The sequence below is a fragment of the Oncorhynchus mykiss genome, chromosome 5, assembly GCF_013265735.2.
Source record: "Oncorhynchus mykiss isolate Arlee chromosome 5, USDA_OmykA_1.1, whole genome shotgun sequence".
Taxonomy (NCBI): domain Eukaryota; kingdom Metazoa; phylum Chordata; class Actinopteri; order Salmoniformes; family Salmonidae; genus Oncorhynchus; species Oncorhynchus mykiss.
The window spans coordinates 23,147,634-23,166,290 of NC_048569.1; the positions used below are offsets into that span (position 1 = coordinate 23,147,634).

Genomic DNA, 18,657 nt, shown 5'->3' on the forward strand with positions numbered 1-18,657 from the left:
TAGAATGGAAGAGTGGAGGGGTAGAATGGAAGAGTGGAGGGGTAGAATGGAAGAGTGGAGGGGTAGAATGGAAGAGTGGAGGGGTAGAATGGAAGAGTGGAGGGGTAGAATGGAAGAGTGGAGGGGTAGAATGAAAGAGTGGAGGGGTAGAATGAAAGAGTGGAGGGGTAGAATGAAAGAGTGGAGGGGTAGAATGAAAGAGTGGAGGGGTAGAATGAAAGAGTGGAGGGGTAGAATGAAAGAGTGGAGGGGTAGAATGGAAGAGTGGAGGGGTAGAATGGAAGAGTGGAGGGGTAGAATGGAAGAGTGGAGGGGTAGAATGAAAGAGTGGAGGGGTAGAATGAAAGAGTGGAGGGGTAGAATGAAAGAGTGGAGGGGTAGAATGAAAGAGTGGAGGGGTAGAATGAAAGAGTGGAGGGGTAGAATGAAAGAGTGGAGGGGTAGAATGAGAGAGTGGAGGGGTAGAATGAGAGAGTGGAGGGGTAGAATGAGAGAGTGGAGGGGTAGAATGAAAGAGTGGAGGGGTAGAATGAAAGAGTGGAGGGGTAGAATGAGAGAGTGGAGGGGTAGAATGAAAGAGTGGAGGGGTAGAATGAAAGAGTGGAGGGGTAGAATGAGAGTGGAGGGGTAGAATGAAAGAGTGGAGGGGTAGAATGAAAGAGTGGAGGGGTAGAATGAGAGAGTGGAGGGGTAGAATGAAAGAGTGGAGGGGTAGAATGAGAGTGGAGGGGTAGAATGAAAGAGTGGAGGGGTAGAATGAAAGAGTGGAGGGGTAGAATGAAAGAGTGGAGGGGTAGAATGAAGGAGAGAGGGATTAGTGGTGTTTTCAGTAGAGTGTGTCCTGTTGAAGTGGCTAATATTTTAATTAAGTCTGAGAGGACTGAGAGCTGCCTGATAAACTCCCTCTCCTCTGTTGATGGTAATTTAGCTGCTCCCCAGAGGCACAGCCAGACACACTGTTGTGTGTGTGTGTGTGCACATATGTGTGTCCTTCTCCCTATCCCATAAGCTGTGTCCTCCTCCCTATCCCATAGGGTGTTAGTTGGTGGATGGTGGTCGTGGTGTTTAGCTGTACCCAGAGACAGAGACATAGCCAGCCCAGTGGCCCCTGGTCCTGTCTGCAGGCCTGTTCCTAACATGCTCTGATCCTTCTCTATCTGCTGTGGGGGGCTCCTCTCCTCTTCACTGAGTTATTGTCAGGCCTGAGGGAGGGCTGCTTGTCAGTTCTAAGAGCGGGTCTTTGTGGGGTATTTGTCAGGCCTAACCAGGGGTCCACGGGGGGCCTTTGTCCCAGGGATGTAGTGCTAAACGGAGGCAGATGGCTGGGTGGTGTCAGCCTGTCAGCCACGTGGGGCACCAGAGGGGACAGGGAAGAGGGAGAAGGGGGCCCAGCACAGGCCTGTCACCCTAAAGAGGGGTTGGGTCACCCCGGGTCAGGCCCGCTGCCTGGCTCTTGTTAGCACCCTCAATGGGCACCATGTGTGCCCCATTTTAGTCCCCCTGTCTGTGGGGCTGGTATCCTAGGAAACCGGGCTGCTGAGAATTCTCCTGGGGGAGGGAGGGTCCCCCCACACACACACTATTGCTCTCTCTGGGGAAAGAGGGTGAATGTTTGATTGACAAAAGGAGTGTGTCTCCTCCTTAATGGCTTTTTAGTCAGCTGGATAATAGACTGGCTATCTCTCTGCCTCTCCCTCTCTCTGACACCCCCTCACTAATGCTGGGTAATTACATGATTTGTAGTGTTTGGGAATTGTATTAATGGAGGATTTATGAGGGCCTGCTTGGTGTGTGTTTAAAGGAAAGGTTCACCCATTTTTAAAGTTATATTGTTTTTGTGCATCTCTGAGTGATGTTCTATCGATTCCCCGGGTAATTTCAGTTTTCATGTGTATCTGAGTTATTGCCGTTCACGCAGGCAGAAATCCGGCCAATATGACGTAGCACCGTGATAGTCTCTCACTACACTGGAAGTTAATAGGAATACGACATTTAGATCGCAAAAACGTCTCATACATGTCAGATTTCAATACTGGCTGATGTCATAACTTGGAAGGATGTCTTCTCTCGAATGAGCCATTGATCACAATTTTGCGATATTCCTACCTCGAGAAATGTCTAACTTAACGGATGGTCTAGCACATTTTTCCTGTTTGTCTGCCACTTTAGTCCAGGGTGCATTGCATGGTGCAGTTGCCAGAGATATTATAGAAAGGAGATGGGAATCCAATTAAATAAGGAACATATAACACCCCACCCAGCAGACTTTCGACCAATCGCATTCACGTTGTCATGCTGTGTCACGTGATTGCTAAGCTAATCGCCACGCAATCCCTTCTCAAAGTCAGTGTATGTGTCGAAGAAATGTGTCTATTTTCCTCTAAAGTACATTATGTCACAATTCCAAAGCTATACGATACTACTAAAATATTAATAATGTTGTACTTCTTGTTGATTAAATTCATGCTAATGTTGTTTTTTTTTTGCTAGCACCCAATAGACTCACATTCACTCCTTGAAGGAGAGCGCTCCTTGTCCCAGAATTGCCCAGAATGCACCGCACGGCCCATTGACGTAGCATGGGCAACTGCCTTGTTCAGGGGCAGAACGACCGATTTTTACCTTGTCAGCTCGGGGATTCAATCTAGCAACCTTTCAGTTACTGGCCCAATGCTCTAACCACTAGGCTACCTGCTGTCCCAACATGGTGAGATTGTAGACTTCTAAATTGATAGTACAGTTTGTTTTAGGCAATTTTACAGCTAACTAAACTCGGCAACAACAACAAAAATCCCTTTTTCAGGACAATGTCTTTCAAAGATAATTCATAATAATCCAAATAACTTCACAGATCTTCATTGTAAAGGGTTTAAACACTGTTTCTCATGCTTGTTCAATGAACTATAAACAATTAATGAACATGCACCTGTGGAACGGTCATTAAGAGACTAACAGCTTACAGACTGTAGGCAATTAAGGTCACAGTTATGAGGACACTAAAGAGGCCTTTCTACTGACTCTGAAAAACACCAAAAGAAAGATGCCCTGCTCATCTATGTGAACGTGCCTTAGGCATGCTGCAAGGAAGCATGAGGACTGCAGATGTGGCCAGAGCAATAAATTGCAATGTCCGTACTGTGAGACTCCTAAGACAGCGCTACAGGGAGACAGGACGGACAGCTGATCGTCCGCGCAGTGGCAGACCACGTGTAACAACACCTGCACAAGATCGGTACATCTGAACATCACACCTGCGGGACAAGTACAAGATGGCAACAACAACTGCCCGAGTTACACCAGGAATTCACAATCCCTCCATCAGTGATCAGACTGTCCGCAATAGGCTGAGAGAGTCTGGACTGAGGGCTTGTAGGCCTGTTGTAAGGCAGGTCCTCACCAGACATCACCAGCAACAACGTCGCCTATGGGCACAAACCCACCGTCGTTGGACCAGACAGGACTGGCAAAAGGTGCTCTTCACTGACGAGTCGCGGTTTTGTTTCACCAGGGGTGATGGACGGATTCGTGTTTATCGTCAAAGGAATGACCGTTACACCGAGGCCTGTACTCTGGAGCGGGATTGATTTGGAGGGTCCGTCATGGTCTGGGGCGGTGTGTCACAGCATCATCGGACTGAGCTTGTTGTCATTGTAGGCAATCGCAACGCTGTGCATTACAGGGAAGACATCCTCCTCCCTCATGTGGTACCCTTCCTGCAGGCTCATACTGACATTACCCTCCAGCATGACAATTCCACCAGCCATACTGCTCGTCCTGTGCGTGATTTCCTGCAAGACAGGAATGTCAGTGTTCTGCCATGGCCAGCGAAGAGCCCAGATCTCAATCCCATTGAGCACATCTGGGACCTGTTGGATCGGAAGGTGAGGGCTAGGGCCATTCCCCCCAGAAATGTCTTGGAACTTGCTGGTGCCTTGGTGGAAGAGTGGGGTAACATCTCACAGCAAGAACTGGCAAATCTGGTGCAGTCCATGAGGAGGAGATGCACTGCAGTACCTAATGCAGTTGGTGGCCACACCAGATGCTGACTGTTACTTTTGTTTTTGTCCCCCCCCCCTTTGTTCAGGGACACATTTATTCAATTTCTGTTAGTCACATGTCTGTGGAACTTGTTCAGTTTATGTCTCAGTTGTTGAATATTGTTATGTTCATACAAATATTTACATATGTTAAGTTTGCTGAAAATAAATGCAGTTGACAGTGAGAGGACCTTTCTTTTTTTGCTGAGTTTAGCTCCGTTACATGCTGACATTGTCTTTGGTATTATTGTGTGTAGCTAGAAAGAGCATTGCATTGTGGATTTTGTAGTGGACTTGAGCAGCAACAGATTTCCACAACGATTTCCATGTTGCTACCAACCTTATTATAACGCCAAAATGCTACAGTTGTTCACAACTCATCGAATTTGATCCGATCTTCATCTAAGTCATAACAATAGACAAACATAGTTTAAACTAATAAAACAAAAAATGATTGTGTTTTTCTTGTCTATATTGAATACATCATTTACACATTCACAGTGTAGGTTGGGAAAAGTATGTGAACCCCTTGGCTAATGACTTCTCCAAAAGCTAATTGGAGTCAGCCAACCTGGAGTCCAATCAATGAGACGAGATTGGAGATGTTGGTTGGGGCTCCCTTGCCCTATAAAAAACACTCACAAAATTTGAGTTTGCTATTCACAAGAAGCATTGCCTGATGTGAACCATGCCTCGAACAAAAGAGATTTCAGAAAACCTAAGATTAAGAGTTGTTGTTGACTTGCATAAAGACAAAAGTATCTCTAAAAGCCTTGATCTTCATCAGTCCACGGTAAGACAAATTGTCTATAAATGGAGAAAGTTCAGCTCTGTTGCTACTCTCCTTAGGAGTGGCCATCCTGCAAAGATGAATGCAAGAGCACAGCACAGAATGCTCAGTGAGGTTAAGAAGAATTCTATAGTGTCAGCTAAAGACGGAAATCTCTGGAACATGCTAACATCTCTGTTGACGAGTCTACGATACGTAAAAAAATTAACAAGATGGGTGTTCATGGGAGGACACCACAGAAGAAGCCACTGCTGTCCAAAAAAAAACATTGCTGCATGTCTGAAATTTGCAAAAGTGCACCTGGATGTTCTTCAGCGCTACTGCCAAAATATTCTGTGGATAGATTAAACTACAGCTGAGTTGTTTAGAAGGAACACACAACACTGTGTGGAGAAAAAATGCACAACAAGCCAACATCAAAACCTCATCCCAACTGTAAAGTATGGTGGAGGGAGCATTGTGGATTGGGGCTGCTTTGCTGCCTCGGCCTGGACAGCTTGCTATCATTGACGGAAAAATGAATTCCCAAGTTTATCAAGACATTTTGCAGGAGAATGTTAGGCTGAAGTAAATCAACAACAGAATGGCTTCAACAGAAGAAAATACGCCTTCTGAAGTGGCCCAGTCAGAGTCCTGACCTCAACCCGATTTTAGATGCTGTGGCATGACCTCAAGAGCAGTTCACACCAGACATCCCAAGAATATTGCTGAAACAGTTTTGTAGAGAGGAATGGTCCAAAATTCCTCCCGACTGTTGTGCAGGTTTGATCCACAACTACAGAAAACGAAAACCAGTTATTAAATCCAAGGGTTCACATACTTTTTCCATCCTGCACTGTGAATGTTTACACTGTGTGTTCAATAAAGACATGAAAACGTATAATTGTTTGTGTGTTATTAGTTTAAGCAGACTGTGTTTGTTTATTGTTGTGACCTAGATGAAGATCAGATCAAATTTTATGACCATTTTATGCAGAAATCCAGGTATTTCCAAAGGGTTCACATAATTTTTCTTGCCGCTGTATATCCAGTCAGTCCTGTAACCCTGTATCTTGTATCCAGTCAGTCCTGTAACCCTGTATCTTGTATCCAGTCAGTCCTGTAACCCTGTATCTTGTATCCAGTCAGTCCTGTAACCCTGTATCTTGTATCCAGTCAGTCCTGTAACCCTGTATCTTGTATCCAGTCAGTCCTGTAACCCTGTATCTTGTATCCAGTCAGTCCTGTAACCCTGTATCTTGTATCCAGTCAGTCCTGTAACCATGTATCTTGTAACCAGTCAGTCCTGTAACCCTGTATCTTGTAACCAGTCAGACCTGTAACCCTGTATCTTGTATCCAGTCAGACCTGTAACCCTGTATCTTGAATCCAGTCAGACCTGTAACCCTGTATCTTGTATCCAGTCAGTCCTGTAACCCTGTATCTTGTATCCAGTCAGTCCTGTAACCCTGTATCTTGTATCCAGTCAGTCCTGTAACCCTGTATCTTGTATCCAGTCAGTCCTGTAACCCTGTATCTTGTATCCAGTCAGTCCTGTAACCCTGTATCTTGTATCCAGTCAGTCCTGTAACCCTGTATCTTGTATCCAGTCAGTCCTGTATCTTGTATCCAGTCAGTCCTGTAACCCTGTATCTTGTATCCAGTCAGTCCTGTATCTTGTATCCAGTCAGTCCTGTGTCTTGTATCCAGTCAGACCTGTGACCCTGTATCTTGTATCCAGTCAGTCCTGTAACCCTGTATCTTGTATCCAGTCAGTCCTGTAACCCAGTATCCTGTTGGTGCTGTAACCCAGTCTTGTATCTCCTGTTCCCTATAGGTTTGCTGGTAAGACGGCCAGTAGTAGAGCTGTGGTGCTGGTGACGGTGGAGCTGAGGGAGTCGTCTACAGCCCTGATCACCATCAACACAGAAAAGAGTGTCATGGGCTCCATGCTGCTCCGAGACCTTAAACTGGCCCTGGCCCAGGCCTAGAGTCTACAGCGCCCCCTAGCGCTAGTCCTCCAACACAGGGAGAAATGCACAGCTACCTTGGAGAGATCTCATGCATGCAAAAACACACATACACTCACACATACACAACATTTATTTCTGTCTCCCAATCTCAATTCTTCTTCCTCTCTTTCATTCTCTGTCACGCAAATACACACTTACATGCAGGCAAAGAGATTGATATGGTTTCTCTCATGCTTAAACATCCTCTCATACGGTACACACTCATACACACATCTCATCATATTTTTTTTACACTGTGACAGTCTATTGTCAGCAATGAGCATCAATGTTCATTTCAACAGGACTCTTGTTTCTCCGTAGACCTGAGACTCTGTGTCTCCCTAGACCTGAGACTCTGTGTCTCCCTAGACCTGAGACTCTGTGTCTCCCTAGACCTGAGACTCTGTGTCTCCCTAGACCTGAGACTCTGTGTCTCCCTAGACCTGAGACTCTGTGTCTCCCTAGACCTGAGACTCTGTGTCTCCCTAGACCTGAGACTCTGTGTCTCCCCAGACCTGAGACTCTGTGTCTCCCCAGACCGGAGACTCTGTGTCTCCCCAGACCGGAGACTCTGTGTCTCCCCAGACCGGAGACTCTGTGTCTCCCCAGACCGGAGACTCTGTGTCTCCCCAGACCGGAGACTCTGTGTCTCCCCAGACCGGAGACTCTGTGTCTCCCCAGACCGGAGACTCTGTGTCTCCCCAGACCGGAGACTCTGTGTCTCCCCAGACCGGAGACTCTGTGTCTCCCCAGACCGGAGACTCTGTGTCTCCCCAGACCGGAGACTCTGTGTCTCCCCAGACCTGAGACTCTGTGTCTCCCTAGACCTGAGACTCTGTGTCTCCCTAGACCTGAGACTCTGTGTCTCCCCAGACCGGAGACTCTGTGTCTCCCCAGACCGGGTAACCAAAAATGTGTTCATCATTCAATGAGGTCTGTATCACTTTTGGTGAAAAGAACTGAATATATTAAAACTGTAACGAACTGAACTATGGTTGTTGACGGTTGTTTTGAATGAGTCTCCCTTGATTGTGGTGCTTTGTGTGTTTGGTTAGTGTGTCGGGTTGTTTTCCAGTGTGTTTGTGGGTAGGGTTGTGGTGCAGTGTGACTAACTGGGTCTTGGATTTCGGTGCGTTGGCTATGTGTGTGTTGGGCTAGGATGCAATGTTGGGTTGGGTTAGGGTGCTGTGTTTTGTGTCTGGCTGTGTTAGAGTATAGTGTGTTTGTGTGTTGGGTGCAGTGTTTGTGTTGTGGTTTGTCTGGCTGTGTTTTCCAGCTCATAAGCGAGGTGTCTCTGAGGGCTATAGAGAACACCTGTTAGATCATCCATCACCTCTCCCTACGCACTTATTCCCCCTGCCAGCTGTTCATCACACACACACACACACACACACACACACCGACAGCCCATAGACAATCACTACAACAGACCTCAAAATATTTTTTCACACCCACTTCTTCTGCCATGTTCCCCTCTCAGACACACACAGCGAGAGCTGCAACTGGCAGTGTATAGAAATGGCTTTATCTGCCATTATGACACAAGCCGTTAAGGCCTACTGCAGCTGTAACTTACAGCTCCGTCTGACCCACACACACAAATCTGGAGCTTTTACACTCCCGGCTTGACGTTTTTATGTCACATTTAGAGAAGGAATGGTCTGCTGCTAAATCAGACTTTACACAACACAGACGTCCTGGCCTGATGCTAAATCAGACTTTACTCAACACAGACGTCCTGGTCTGATGCTAAATCAGACTTTACACAACACAGACGTCCTGGCCTGATGCTAAATCAGACTTTACTCAACACAGACGTCCTGGTCTGATGCTAAATCAGACTTTACTCAACACAGACGTCCTGGCCTGATGCTAAATCAGACTTTACTCAACACAGACGTCCTGGTCTGATGCTAAATCAGACTTTACTCAACACAGACGTCCTGGTCTGATGCTAAATCAGACTTTACTCAACACAGACGTCCTGGCCTGATGCTAAATCAGACTTTACTCAACACAGACGTCCTGGCCTGATGCTAAATCAGACTTTACTCAACACAGACGTCCTGGCCTGATGCTAAATCAGACTTTACTCAACACAGACGTCCTGGTCTGATGCTAAATCAGACTTTACTCAACACAGACGTCCTGGCCTGATGCTAAATCAGACTTTACTCAACGCAGACGTCCTGGCCTGATGCTAAATCAGACTTTACTCAACACAGACGTCCTGGCCTGATGCTAAATCAGACTTCACTCAACACAGACGTCCTGGCCTGATGCTAAGTCAGACTTTACTCAACACAGACGTCCTGGCCTGATGCTAAATCAGACTTCACTCAACACAGACGTCCTGGCCTGATGCTAAATCAGACTTCACTCAACACAGACGTCCTGGCCTGATGCTAAATCAGACTTCACTCAACACAGACGTCCTGGCCTGATGCTAAATCAGACTTCACTCAACACAGACGTCCTGGCCTGATGCTAAATCAGACTTTACTCAACACAGACGTCCTGGCCTGATGCTAAGTCAGACTTCACTCAACACAGACGTCCTGGCCTGATGCTAAATCAGACTTTACTCAACACAGACGTCCTGGCCTGATGCTAAATCAGACTTCACTCAACACAGACGTCCTGGCCTGCTGCTAATTACAACACAAATCAGGAAATACGTGAGAGCGGACAATTATCATTTGATAACAACAAACAAAGGTGGTACCAACAGCATGTTCATTTAAATATTCTGAGTGGCTGAGTGACCTGATTCTCTGGATGCCTCTCCCCAATAGCTAAACAACCATACCTTCTGTGCAAGTGCTACTTTATTGTGAAAGGTATGTTGTACAAACCTCTTAGTCTGCTGTTACTTTAAAGGACATGACGATCAACATGTTGTACAACGGTCCGCGAGTGAAACTCTGAAATGAAACACTTATTTCATAGTAGACACTAGATGCCGTTCTAATAAACAGAGTGGTTTCTGTTTTCTTCCTACAAATATGGCTCTATCTTTTGAATGGTTTATTAAGCTACAACATATTATGACCCCATCACTGAGAAGATAAGACTCTCAGGAACACATGTGTCTTCTGTTTCCCTCTACGATGACCACAAGCTGTTCAAGACTCATTAGAACAGAGTGGACAGGACCAGCCACTAAATCAGAGGGGGAAAAGAACATCATCAATGATTTTACTCAACACAGACAAAATGATTGCCTGATGATCTTCTGAACATCCCAATACCTTTCTGATGCATTTCAGTTACTTCCAACCATACTTCCTTCAGATTGAATACTGTCAAAAGTACTGTCAGGCTGATTTTGTAATAGCTCCAATTAAAGAAGTAAACATTGGCCGTTGATTACATAATGTTTTGTTACATGGTGGTGTTGTGATTTTATTTTTTTGCCAAATTGGGTCGCGCGTCAAAGTTACTGTTAACGACGTCATCAACATGTTGGACAAACTTCTTTGTCTGTTGTAACTATAATGACGTTGTAATACAGAACACAAGCAGGACACAGACAGGCAGTCTAAGTAGCAATTTAATGTTCTTAATTATTTCATATTCATTTGATTTATTTTCCTCTCAATAAAACAAAAGTTTATTTTTGGTGATTGGCAAAATTGAAGCGTGATAGCAGACATATCTTAGGTAGTTATGTTGATAAGGTTTTCATCTGACTAGCTACCTGATCTGACTGATTAAAGGAACAGAAACATTACAGTGCTTATTATACCAGACGTTGGTGGTTGTTTTGCTCCTCCTTGATGTGATCATCACATCACCACGGCAACAGCTCCACATCTATCTCAAAGTTCAGTCATCTTCCTAATTTGATGTAGGCAGCGGCTAAGTTGTGTGAATGGAAACAATACGAAGAACAACTGAACTGGGCCTTCTTGGTCTTGTATTCAATGTCTTTGACTGAATGTTAGACTGGATAAGAAACTGTAGAAAGGCTGATGTAGACAAACTAAGAAGCACACACACACACCCACTAGTCTACTCTCCCTGCATGTGTGATCCATCTCCCAGGTTGGCACCTACTATAATGGGCTGGGGGTGAGGGGCCTGCCTCTCTCCCTCCTCCCCTTCTCTCCCTCTCCCCTCTGTGGTGACAGCTTGATTTCGTGCTCGCTCTCTCAGGGCGACATGATGGGCCTGTTAATATGGACTTTTCATGGTGTCTGTCTGAGAAGAGGAGAGAGGGACATGAGGGAGGGAAAAAGAAGGTCCCAGTTAAGGACACGCCTGTCTTATTGCCAAAGGGAGGGATGGGGTAGAAAGGGGGATAGGAGGGATAGAGAGGGTCCCAGACAGACACTAAAGGAAACTGCTGTCTGACCTGAGCAGATAAGGCACTTCTCATTAACCACAGTGTCTCCCTGTGCACAGATGTGCAGACATATACACACACATTACATTTCAAAGACACCTTCCCTAGCGAGCTTGCACTCTCTAACACACCTTTGAATATCAGTAATATACGGTATAATATAGGGCTATATTACCAGAAAAAGATGAAGCCTATACCTGAACTGAAAGGTGACGTTTCGACCTTTTAGGTCTTCATCCGTACACTAACAGGAACTGTAGACAGTCAGGACCTTTAATCCAGACTCCTTCCTCACAGTCAGGGCCTTTAATCCAGACTCCTTCCTCACAGTCGGGGCCTTTAATCCAGACTCCTTCCTCACAGTCAGGGCCTTTAATCCAGACTCCTTCCTCACAGTCGGGGCCTTTAATCCAGACTCCTTCCTCACAGTCGGGGCCTTTAATCCAGACTCCTTCCTCACAGTCAGGGCCTTTAATCCAGACTCCTTCCTCACAGTCAGGGCCTTTAATCCAGACTCCTTCCTCACAGTCAGGGCCTTTAATCCAGACTCCTTCCTCACAGTCGGGGCCTTTAATCCAGACTCCTTCCTCACAGTCGGGGCCTTTAATCCAGACTCCTTCCTCACAGTCAGGGCCTTTAATCCAGACTCCTTCCTCACAGTCGGGGCCTTTAATCCAGACTCCTTCCTCACAGTCGGGGCCTTTAATCCAGACTCCTTCCTCACAGTCGGGGCCTTTAATCCAGACTCCTTCCTCACAGTCGGGGCCTTTAATCCAGACTCCTTCCTCACAGTCGGGGCCTTTAATCCAGACTCCTTCCTCACAGTCAGGGCCTTTAATCCAGACTCCTTCCTCACAGTCAGGGCCTTTAATCCAGACTCCTTCCTCACAGTCAGGGCCTTTAATCCAGACTCCTTCCTCACAGTCAGGGCCTTTAATCCAGACTCCTTCCTCACAGTCGGGGCCTTTAATCCAGACTCCTTCCTCACAGTCAGGGCCTTTAATCCAGACTCCTTCCTCACAGTCGGGGCCTTTAATCCAGACTCCTTCCTCACAGTCGGGGCCTTTAATCCAGACTCCTTCCTCACAGTCAGGGCCTTTAATCCAGACTCCTTCCTCACAGTCAGGGTCTCTATTCCAGACTCCTTCCTCACAGTCAGGGCCTTTAATCCAGACTCCTTCCTCACAGTCAGGGCCTTTAATCCAGACTCCTTCCTCACAGTCAGGGCCTTTAATCCAGACTCCTTCCTCACAGTCAGGGTCTCTATTCCAGACTCCTTCCTCACAGTCAGGGTCTCTATTCCAGACTCCTTCCTCACAGTCAGGGTCTCTATTCCAGACTCCTTCCACAGTCAGACCTCCTGCTCTTAATTCTTCAGCAACTTCAAGGTTTTTCCTTATCTCTCCCACCACTTATTTTACCTGTACATTCAAACATGTATTACAGCAGATGTATTTGCAGATGTACATTGTCTCTCCACATTGAATACCCTCCACTATGATAACAAATCAAAATAAATACTTGCAAACAAAAACTCACATGTTCAGTCAATGCAGAGACAATTTACAAACCATAATACTTAAACGTTGATTTTATTCATTCGTGAGATAAAGTGGAACAGAATAGGGTTTGATGAATACTATGTTTTGGAGGGAAGTGGAAAGTGTCATATCCACCCCAAATACAATCTTCTCCCCCAAACCCATCTCTGTCTGTCACCAGGGGACCCCTGGGGATGGTGATTGTGGTGATTAGGCTTAAATTGATGCTTCACAGCTATTGTGTGACTCTCCTTTATTGTAATTAGATTTTTTTCTGCGCTGAAGTTTCTTTTAAATGCTGCTCTGAAGCATGGAGACTAATGAACTACATCTTCCCACTCAGAAATGTTCAATCAGGTCTTCGTTAGGATGACACACACATTCAGGCTTTCAGTACATTAGATTTTTCACTTTACTTTTTTCTGGCTTCACATGTGTATCTATCTGCTGTGTGCAGACTGAAGTAGGGGAAGAAAATGTTCTGTTGAGATGGGGGGTGGAATGTGTGCATTTGTACCTGTGAGCGCACACACTAATAGAAATGTCCATAGTGATAGAGTAACCCAGTCTCGTGAGATATACATTTACTTTAAATGTATTTGCCAAGTACTTGCATTTGAACTTTTTTGCAGTAAAACATTCCACTACAACGTTTTCAAAACCTTTTTTATATATTTTATAATCGATTTATAAACCCTTTATAAAGTATACTTTCATGTAAAGTGTTAGCAAACCAAGTCATTTGAGGAGCGGCATGCAGCCAGGTGCATTTTGCCTCTCCTCTCTTCTGTGCTCTCCAAGTGAACGCACAATGGAAACAGAATGCCTTTATGATGGCTCTCTGTAAGAAACCACCCACTCCACCCTCCCCAGTTCTTAATTAGCGTTTGATTGCGCTGTAAAAACCAGCGGAGTGCATTAAAGAGTGATCAACGCAGTCCAAACGGAGATTGGCTTCATTAACGAGGATGAGGGGATAAAAAGATTTAGTGTGTTGATTCAAGCCGAGGTAAACACATTTTGCGCCCCAGCTACACAAGCACTTTATTTACCGTGATCATAATTTATTTGAAAGTAGTGAGGAGCTAGGCATGAGGCCCCTGACAGGTTAAAATGTGTTAATGTAAGGTAATAAGTTAAAAGGGGTGAGAGGAAGGTGAGTGGCGTTAAAGTGCTTGACTGTCCTATTCAGTAGCAATTTGGGCCCATAAATGCTTGCACTAAAACAGACTCAGTCTGAAATAGTGGAGTATTAGCCACACAAAAGACGCATAAACCTCTATGATTCACACTCACAAAGCCCCTGGCAGCCCTCCTCTCCAGGCAGGCCCCTAATGAAGACCTGTATTTCACAGGGCCTACACAATAAAGCATAGCGGAGTGGAGTGCTCAGGGCTGGTACCCTTCCTGGCCTATACAAGCACTTTGCATTTGCCTCTTCCTCCCTCTCCAGCCGCGACTGTAAAAGTCATAGTGGAGAAAAGGAGAACACACAGCCAGGCAATATCTATTTGAGTTGATCCGCCATGTAGCTTTTTAAATTATGGGTCTCATTGACAAACCATTAGGGAAAAGGTTCTGAGCTGAGATACATGTGTTTGTCTAAAAGCATGAAAAGATGCAAAGTGGGTACAAAAGGTAAATAATACTTTGTCATTTGCACCAAATGAAAAAGAAAATGGTCTGTTTTTAAATTAAAAACGTTTCCACAAATGAAATGTGTTGTTTTAGGGCCCATGTTAAATCAGTGTATTAATTTTCGTGAACTGAGAAGACTGTACATAACATGGTTGGTAGCAGCAAAGCAGTGAGGTCTCCTCAATCCATGGACGCTTCACATGTTTGCATTAAATGTTTTAACATGTTTCACCAAATTTTGGTTGTCTTATAGAGTGAATTTATCATTATATAGGCCCAAGTCCAACAAGACAAGAAATGAGGGATACATATTTTTTCCATTCAATATTAATTGTGTAAAGATAAATGTTGGTCAATATGACAGAGCATTTGACATTTGGAGTCAGTGACTCTGAATGGTGAGGAGATTACTAGAATTTGTATTGAGAACAAACAATTAGCCTACTGTAATTTATATTGGGAACAACCAGCTCAAACCGTGTAAATCCCATTCCAGGCACAACCACACACCAACCTCGCTAGATCAGAATGTTTGACAAATTGTCTATTTGTGTGTGTGAATTTAGAACCGATCCAGCGGGGGACTATGCCAATAGCGTGTCGATGGAGAACTCCCATTTTAGCACGGCGTTTGGAGATTATGTCACGGGAGTGCGCGTGGAGTCATTAATATACCTCATCCCTGCTCCCTCTCTTTTCAGAGGCCTCCCGTCCGAGTGCCTCGCTCCATGCATGCGCTCTCATCTGAATGCTAATTTCCTTATTTAAAATCCTCCCTCATGCGCGTAGATGGGGTGTGTGGAGGGGGACTGAATGTTTCTTCTAAAAACCACAGATGTAGAGTATCAAACCCTCGCTGCTGCTGGCTGCTTCTCCTCGCGCTTGTTCGCATTCAGGCCCAATTAATTAACCCACGGGCCTTGTGGGGCGGGCAGGTATACTCCTGCAGTGGCCACAGGCGGTGGACTCGCTCGCGCTCTCAGATTTAAATGCGCATCTCATTTTCATGATGATGAGCATGCAAGCACCGCACAGACTGCCACTTTGTTTGGAGAGAGAGAAAAAATGACAGTTTTGATACCCCTCCAAACCTCCATGTCCACCCCTTAATCCCCTTGAGGTCCCTGGCCTGCGGTTTAGAGGTTCTCAGAGGCGGCTCTTGGGCCAGTCCAGTCGATCTGCAGTTTTGAGAAATAAAACGCTTTTTAAAGGGTTGTATTGTTCTCTCCACGTACCCGCCTGGCTCTCCATGGAACGGCTCAAATAGAAAGTGACTGGCCTTTAATTGGAGTGGTCGGTAAGCAGTTGTCATATGGAAATATTTGAATAGAGATTATGTGCTGTACTTCACTCAAATCCACTCCGTTTAGAGAGTTAGAAGTAACCTATTGGAAGGGCGGCGGCGAAGCCATGGGGCTTATAAAAATGGACTATATTCATACAATTAATACTTTAACGAGCTCAGGAACAGGCTGGTTAACATTTGAAAGGAGTTCGGGGCACTTCGGTAGAGACTGTGTCGTGTGGTGAAAGACAGATGTGTCTAAATACCGGGGATTTACTCGCCTAATAGTTGTGAACTTGTCACTCTTCACGCTCTCCTATTCTAGACTAGACCTGTGACAAAATCACTCCAAGGCCTAAATGGACAACTATAAAATAAACAGTAGGCTTTAGCCTTCTATTTGAAAATGTGTTACTAATCGTCAATGTCATTTAGTTTTTGATTGAAAATTATTTCATATTATTTCCAATCGACGACTAGGAAAAGCGGAAACAGCCAGGCAGTGTATCGGCTGTAGTTATACGGCATCCCTAATCATGTCGTTTCCAATTGTGTGATTTATGTGGGTTCCCTAAATGTAGGCTATGATTAGGGGGCTTGGTGATGGCGAGGCGCTGCGTGCAGTTTGGATGACTCCACGAGGCGGTGGAGTAAATGGGCGTTTTATTTATCGCAGTGCCAGGGCCCCCCTTAGCGGAAGAGCGCTCTCCCAAATTGAAATATAGCGGAGTTTACTCTCCTGATTAGTGGCTCGCGCAGCCCAAGGCGATCATCAAACAGAGAAGCCCTGCGCGTTCTGACATCTAATTGCGTGTGAATTAATGTGGCCGAGAGTGACAGCGGCAAAGCCTCCGTCTCCGTCCCACCCTGCTTCTCTCCTCCCTCCCTGCATCTCTCCTCCCTCCCCCCGACACAATAACCACAGCAGTGTCATAACTCGAGGACTGGTGCACCTCAACAGTGACCTGATATTCTACCAAATTTAGCCTTTTTGATAAAACGATGAATTCATATCTGAATGGTCACTTCTTTGATGACGCCACATTTAGATTTTGAGAATATGATTTTTATATATACAGACAGACAGACAGACAGATAGCCATGTGTTGCCTATTCTATGAATGGCTGCCTTCTACGAAAAGTCCCACACATCCCTCCCTAGAGGCTATGTCAGGTGTAGTGTCAGGAGACTATCAAACGCAGTTGGATGCTCAGATGGTTACAGCGACTTTTTCCCATAAACATTTATTTTAAAAGACGGTGATAAAAACAGCACTTAATATGGAAAAGTCCTTTCAGATCAAACTCTGATCCGCCACTGTTATGACAGGTTCTTTAATTAAATTCAGCAATCTAAACAAATTATTAAAAGTAGCGTAATTGGATAATCAGCTCAGAATATTGTTCGCTTCAGAGCTCGAACCAACCGAAACGACTGCATAGATTTGTGTGTATTGAATCATCAATAAAGGCAATGCGTTGTTTTCCTTTAAAACTTTTCGAAAACTTTTCGGTACCATTTCAGAACCACTGGCAGCGACAAAATCGGGGCTCTTGTATGACGTTCAGCACCACAAGTCAGTGGATAGCGACTGTTTTATGTGACGCTGCACATTACTGACCTCTGGGATAAGCCCATGTAGAGAGGCCTACACCGCTACAGGTAGTTGGCTCCCCATTGTACTCCATTCAGCCATACTAGTTAAAACATTTAGAATTGTAAAAAGGGAGGCTACATCCGCGAATAATTGAAACAGAGTTATCCAGTGTAACTTTATTAAAGTTGACGTTGAAGATCTCTGAAGTGCAGAACATACAACAGCCATTTAGGGCACCCTGCCTGCCTCTGCCCCTCGGGTGAGAAACCCGTTAACCTGAACGGAAACGTGTCAGCGGCGCGAGGCCCTGGAGGAGCTCGCCTGAGCGTTGCTGTGTGAACCGGAGATCGCTCCTATAAAGTCGCAGCAGTCTGTGACCTTTACTGTAATTCATCAGGCGACACAGTGACGATGAGGCCCTTCACACGCCGATAATTTGATTACTATAACATCTGTAACATCAATAATGTCCGATGAGATTGTTTTGCGCAACCACACATGCAGAGGCCGTAAAGGAGGGGAGGAGGGGGTCATATCGTCATTGACATTTAACCCACAGCATAGGCGCACCACACCATTTAAACTGGGTTGGATGATCTCGCTAAAGAGGGTGTGATTTTTAAAGGTGACAACTTCCTCAGATGATGATGAAGATGTAGTCTAATGGCACACGCCATGAAAATAATTGTGCTCCCAAACGCATGAATCTGAACTATTTTGGCACAGCAGCATTAAAACATTTATCCAAACCAACTTTAATCAATTACGCTTTATAGGCCTGATTACCATCATCATGCTGTAACTGCCATGGACGGCCAGTTACGCATCGAACAAGGGCAAGCTAAATAGCCTATCCCTGTAATGCAAACCAACAGTGAAGTGAAAGCGTGCACCACCCAAAGAAGGGTTTTATTTTGGGCCTCATTGCTCGCACGTGCATCTCCGGAAGCCCGGTTCCACGGTTTCCACTTCTCACAGAGAGAGAAGGGGGAATGTGGAGGATATAAATGTTTTGCTTAACCAGAGGAAACATCGCTGCCGCTAACCGATCGCCGGATCCATTAAGCTAATTTGTTAAACGCAATTTGCCTTGTGTCATTGGGCTGAGTAGCTCGGGAGAGAGAGAGGGTTGAAAACGGGGAGACAGGGGGTTGCTGGCGGGACAGCGGAGGGAACACGGTTCTGACACGCAGAATCAGAGGCGAATTAAGAGCCTCAATGAAGAGGTAGTTCCAGGATAGACAGAAAAGAGAGGAGTATAAGAAACGATAGATACTGTAGATAGGAGGGGACTGAATGGTTGTTCTTGTTTTACTTGAGGTCGGATGTCAAACAAAGAATAGCCGACACCTGTAATATTATTTTGTGCACAAATTTGTTTACATCCCTGTCAGTAAACATTTCTCCTTTGCCAAGTTAATCCATCCAC

At 45.4% G+C, this 18,657-nt stretch overlaps 1 protein-coding gene across 6 annotated transcripts in view; it reads left to right on the plus strand.

Annotated features, from left to right (window-relative positions):
* The window catches only part of LOC110523451 (AP-3 complex subunit beta-1), a 92,367-nt gene extending 81,980 nt beyond the window's left edge, over positions 1–10,387 (plus strand). For all 6 annotated transcript variants that reach the window (XM_036977069.1, XM_036977073.1, XM_036977070.1 and 3 more), the window contains one exon: positions 6,644–10,387. In XM_036977069.1, the coding sequence (XP_036832964.1) occupies positions 6,644–6,797 (154 nt within the window). In that variant the 3' untranslated portion in view covers positions 6,798–10,387. The remainder of the gene's footprint in view (positions 1–6,643) is intronic.
* The last annotated feature ends 8,270 nt before the right edge of the window (positions 10,388–18,657 follow it).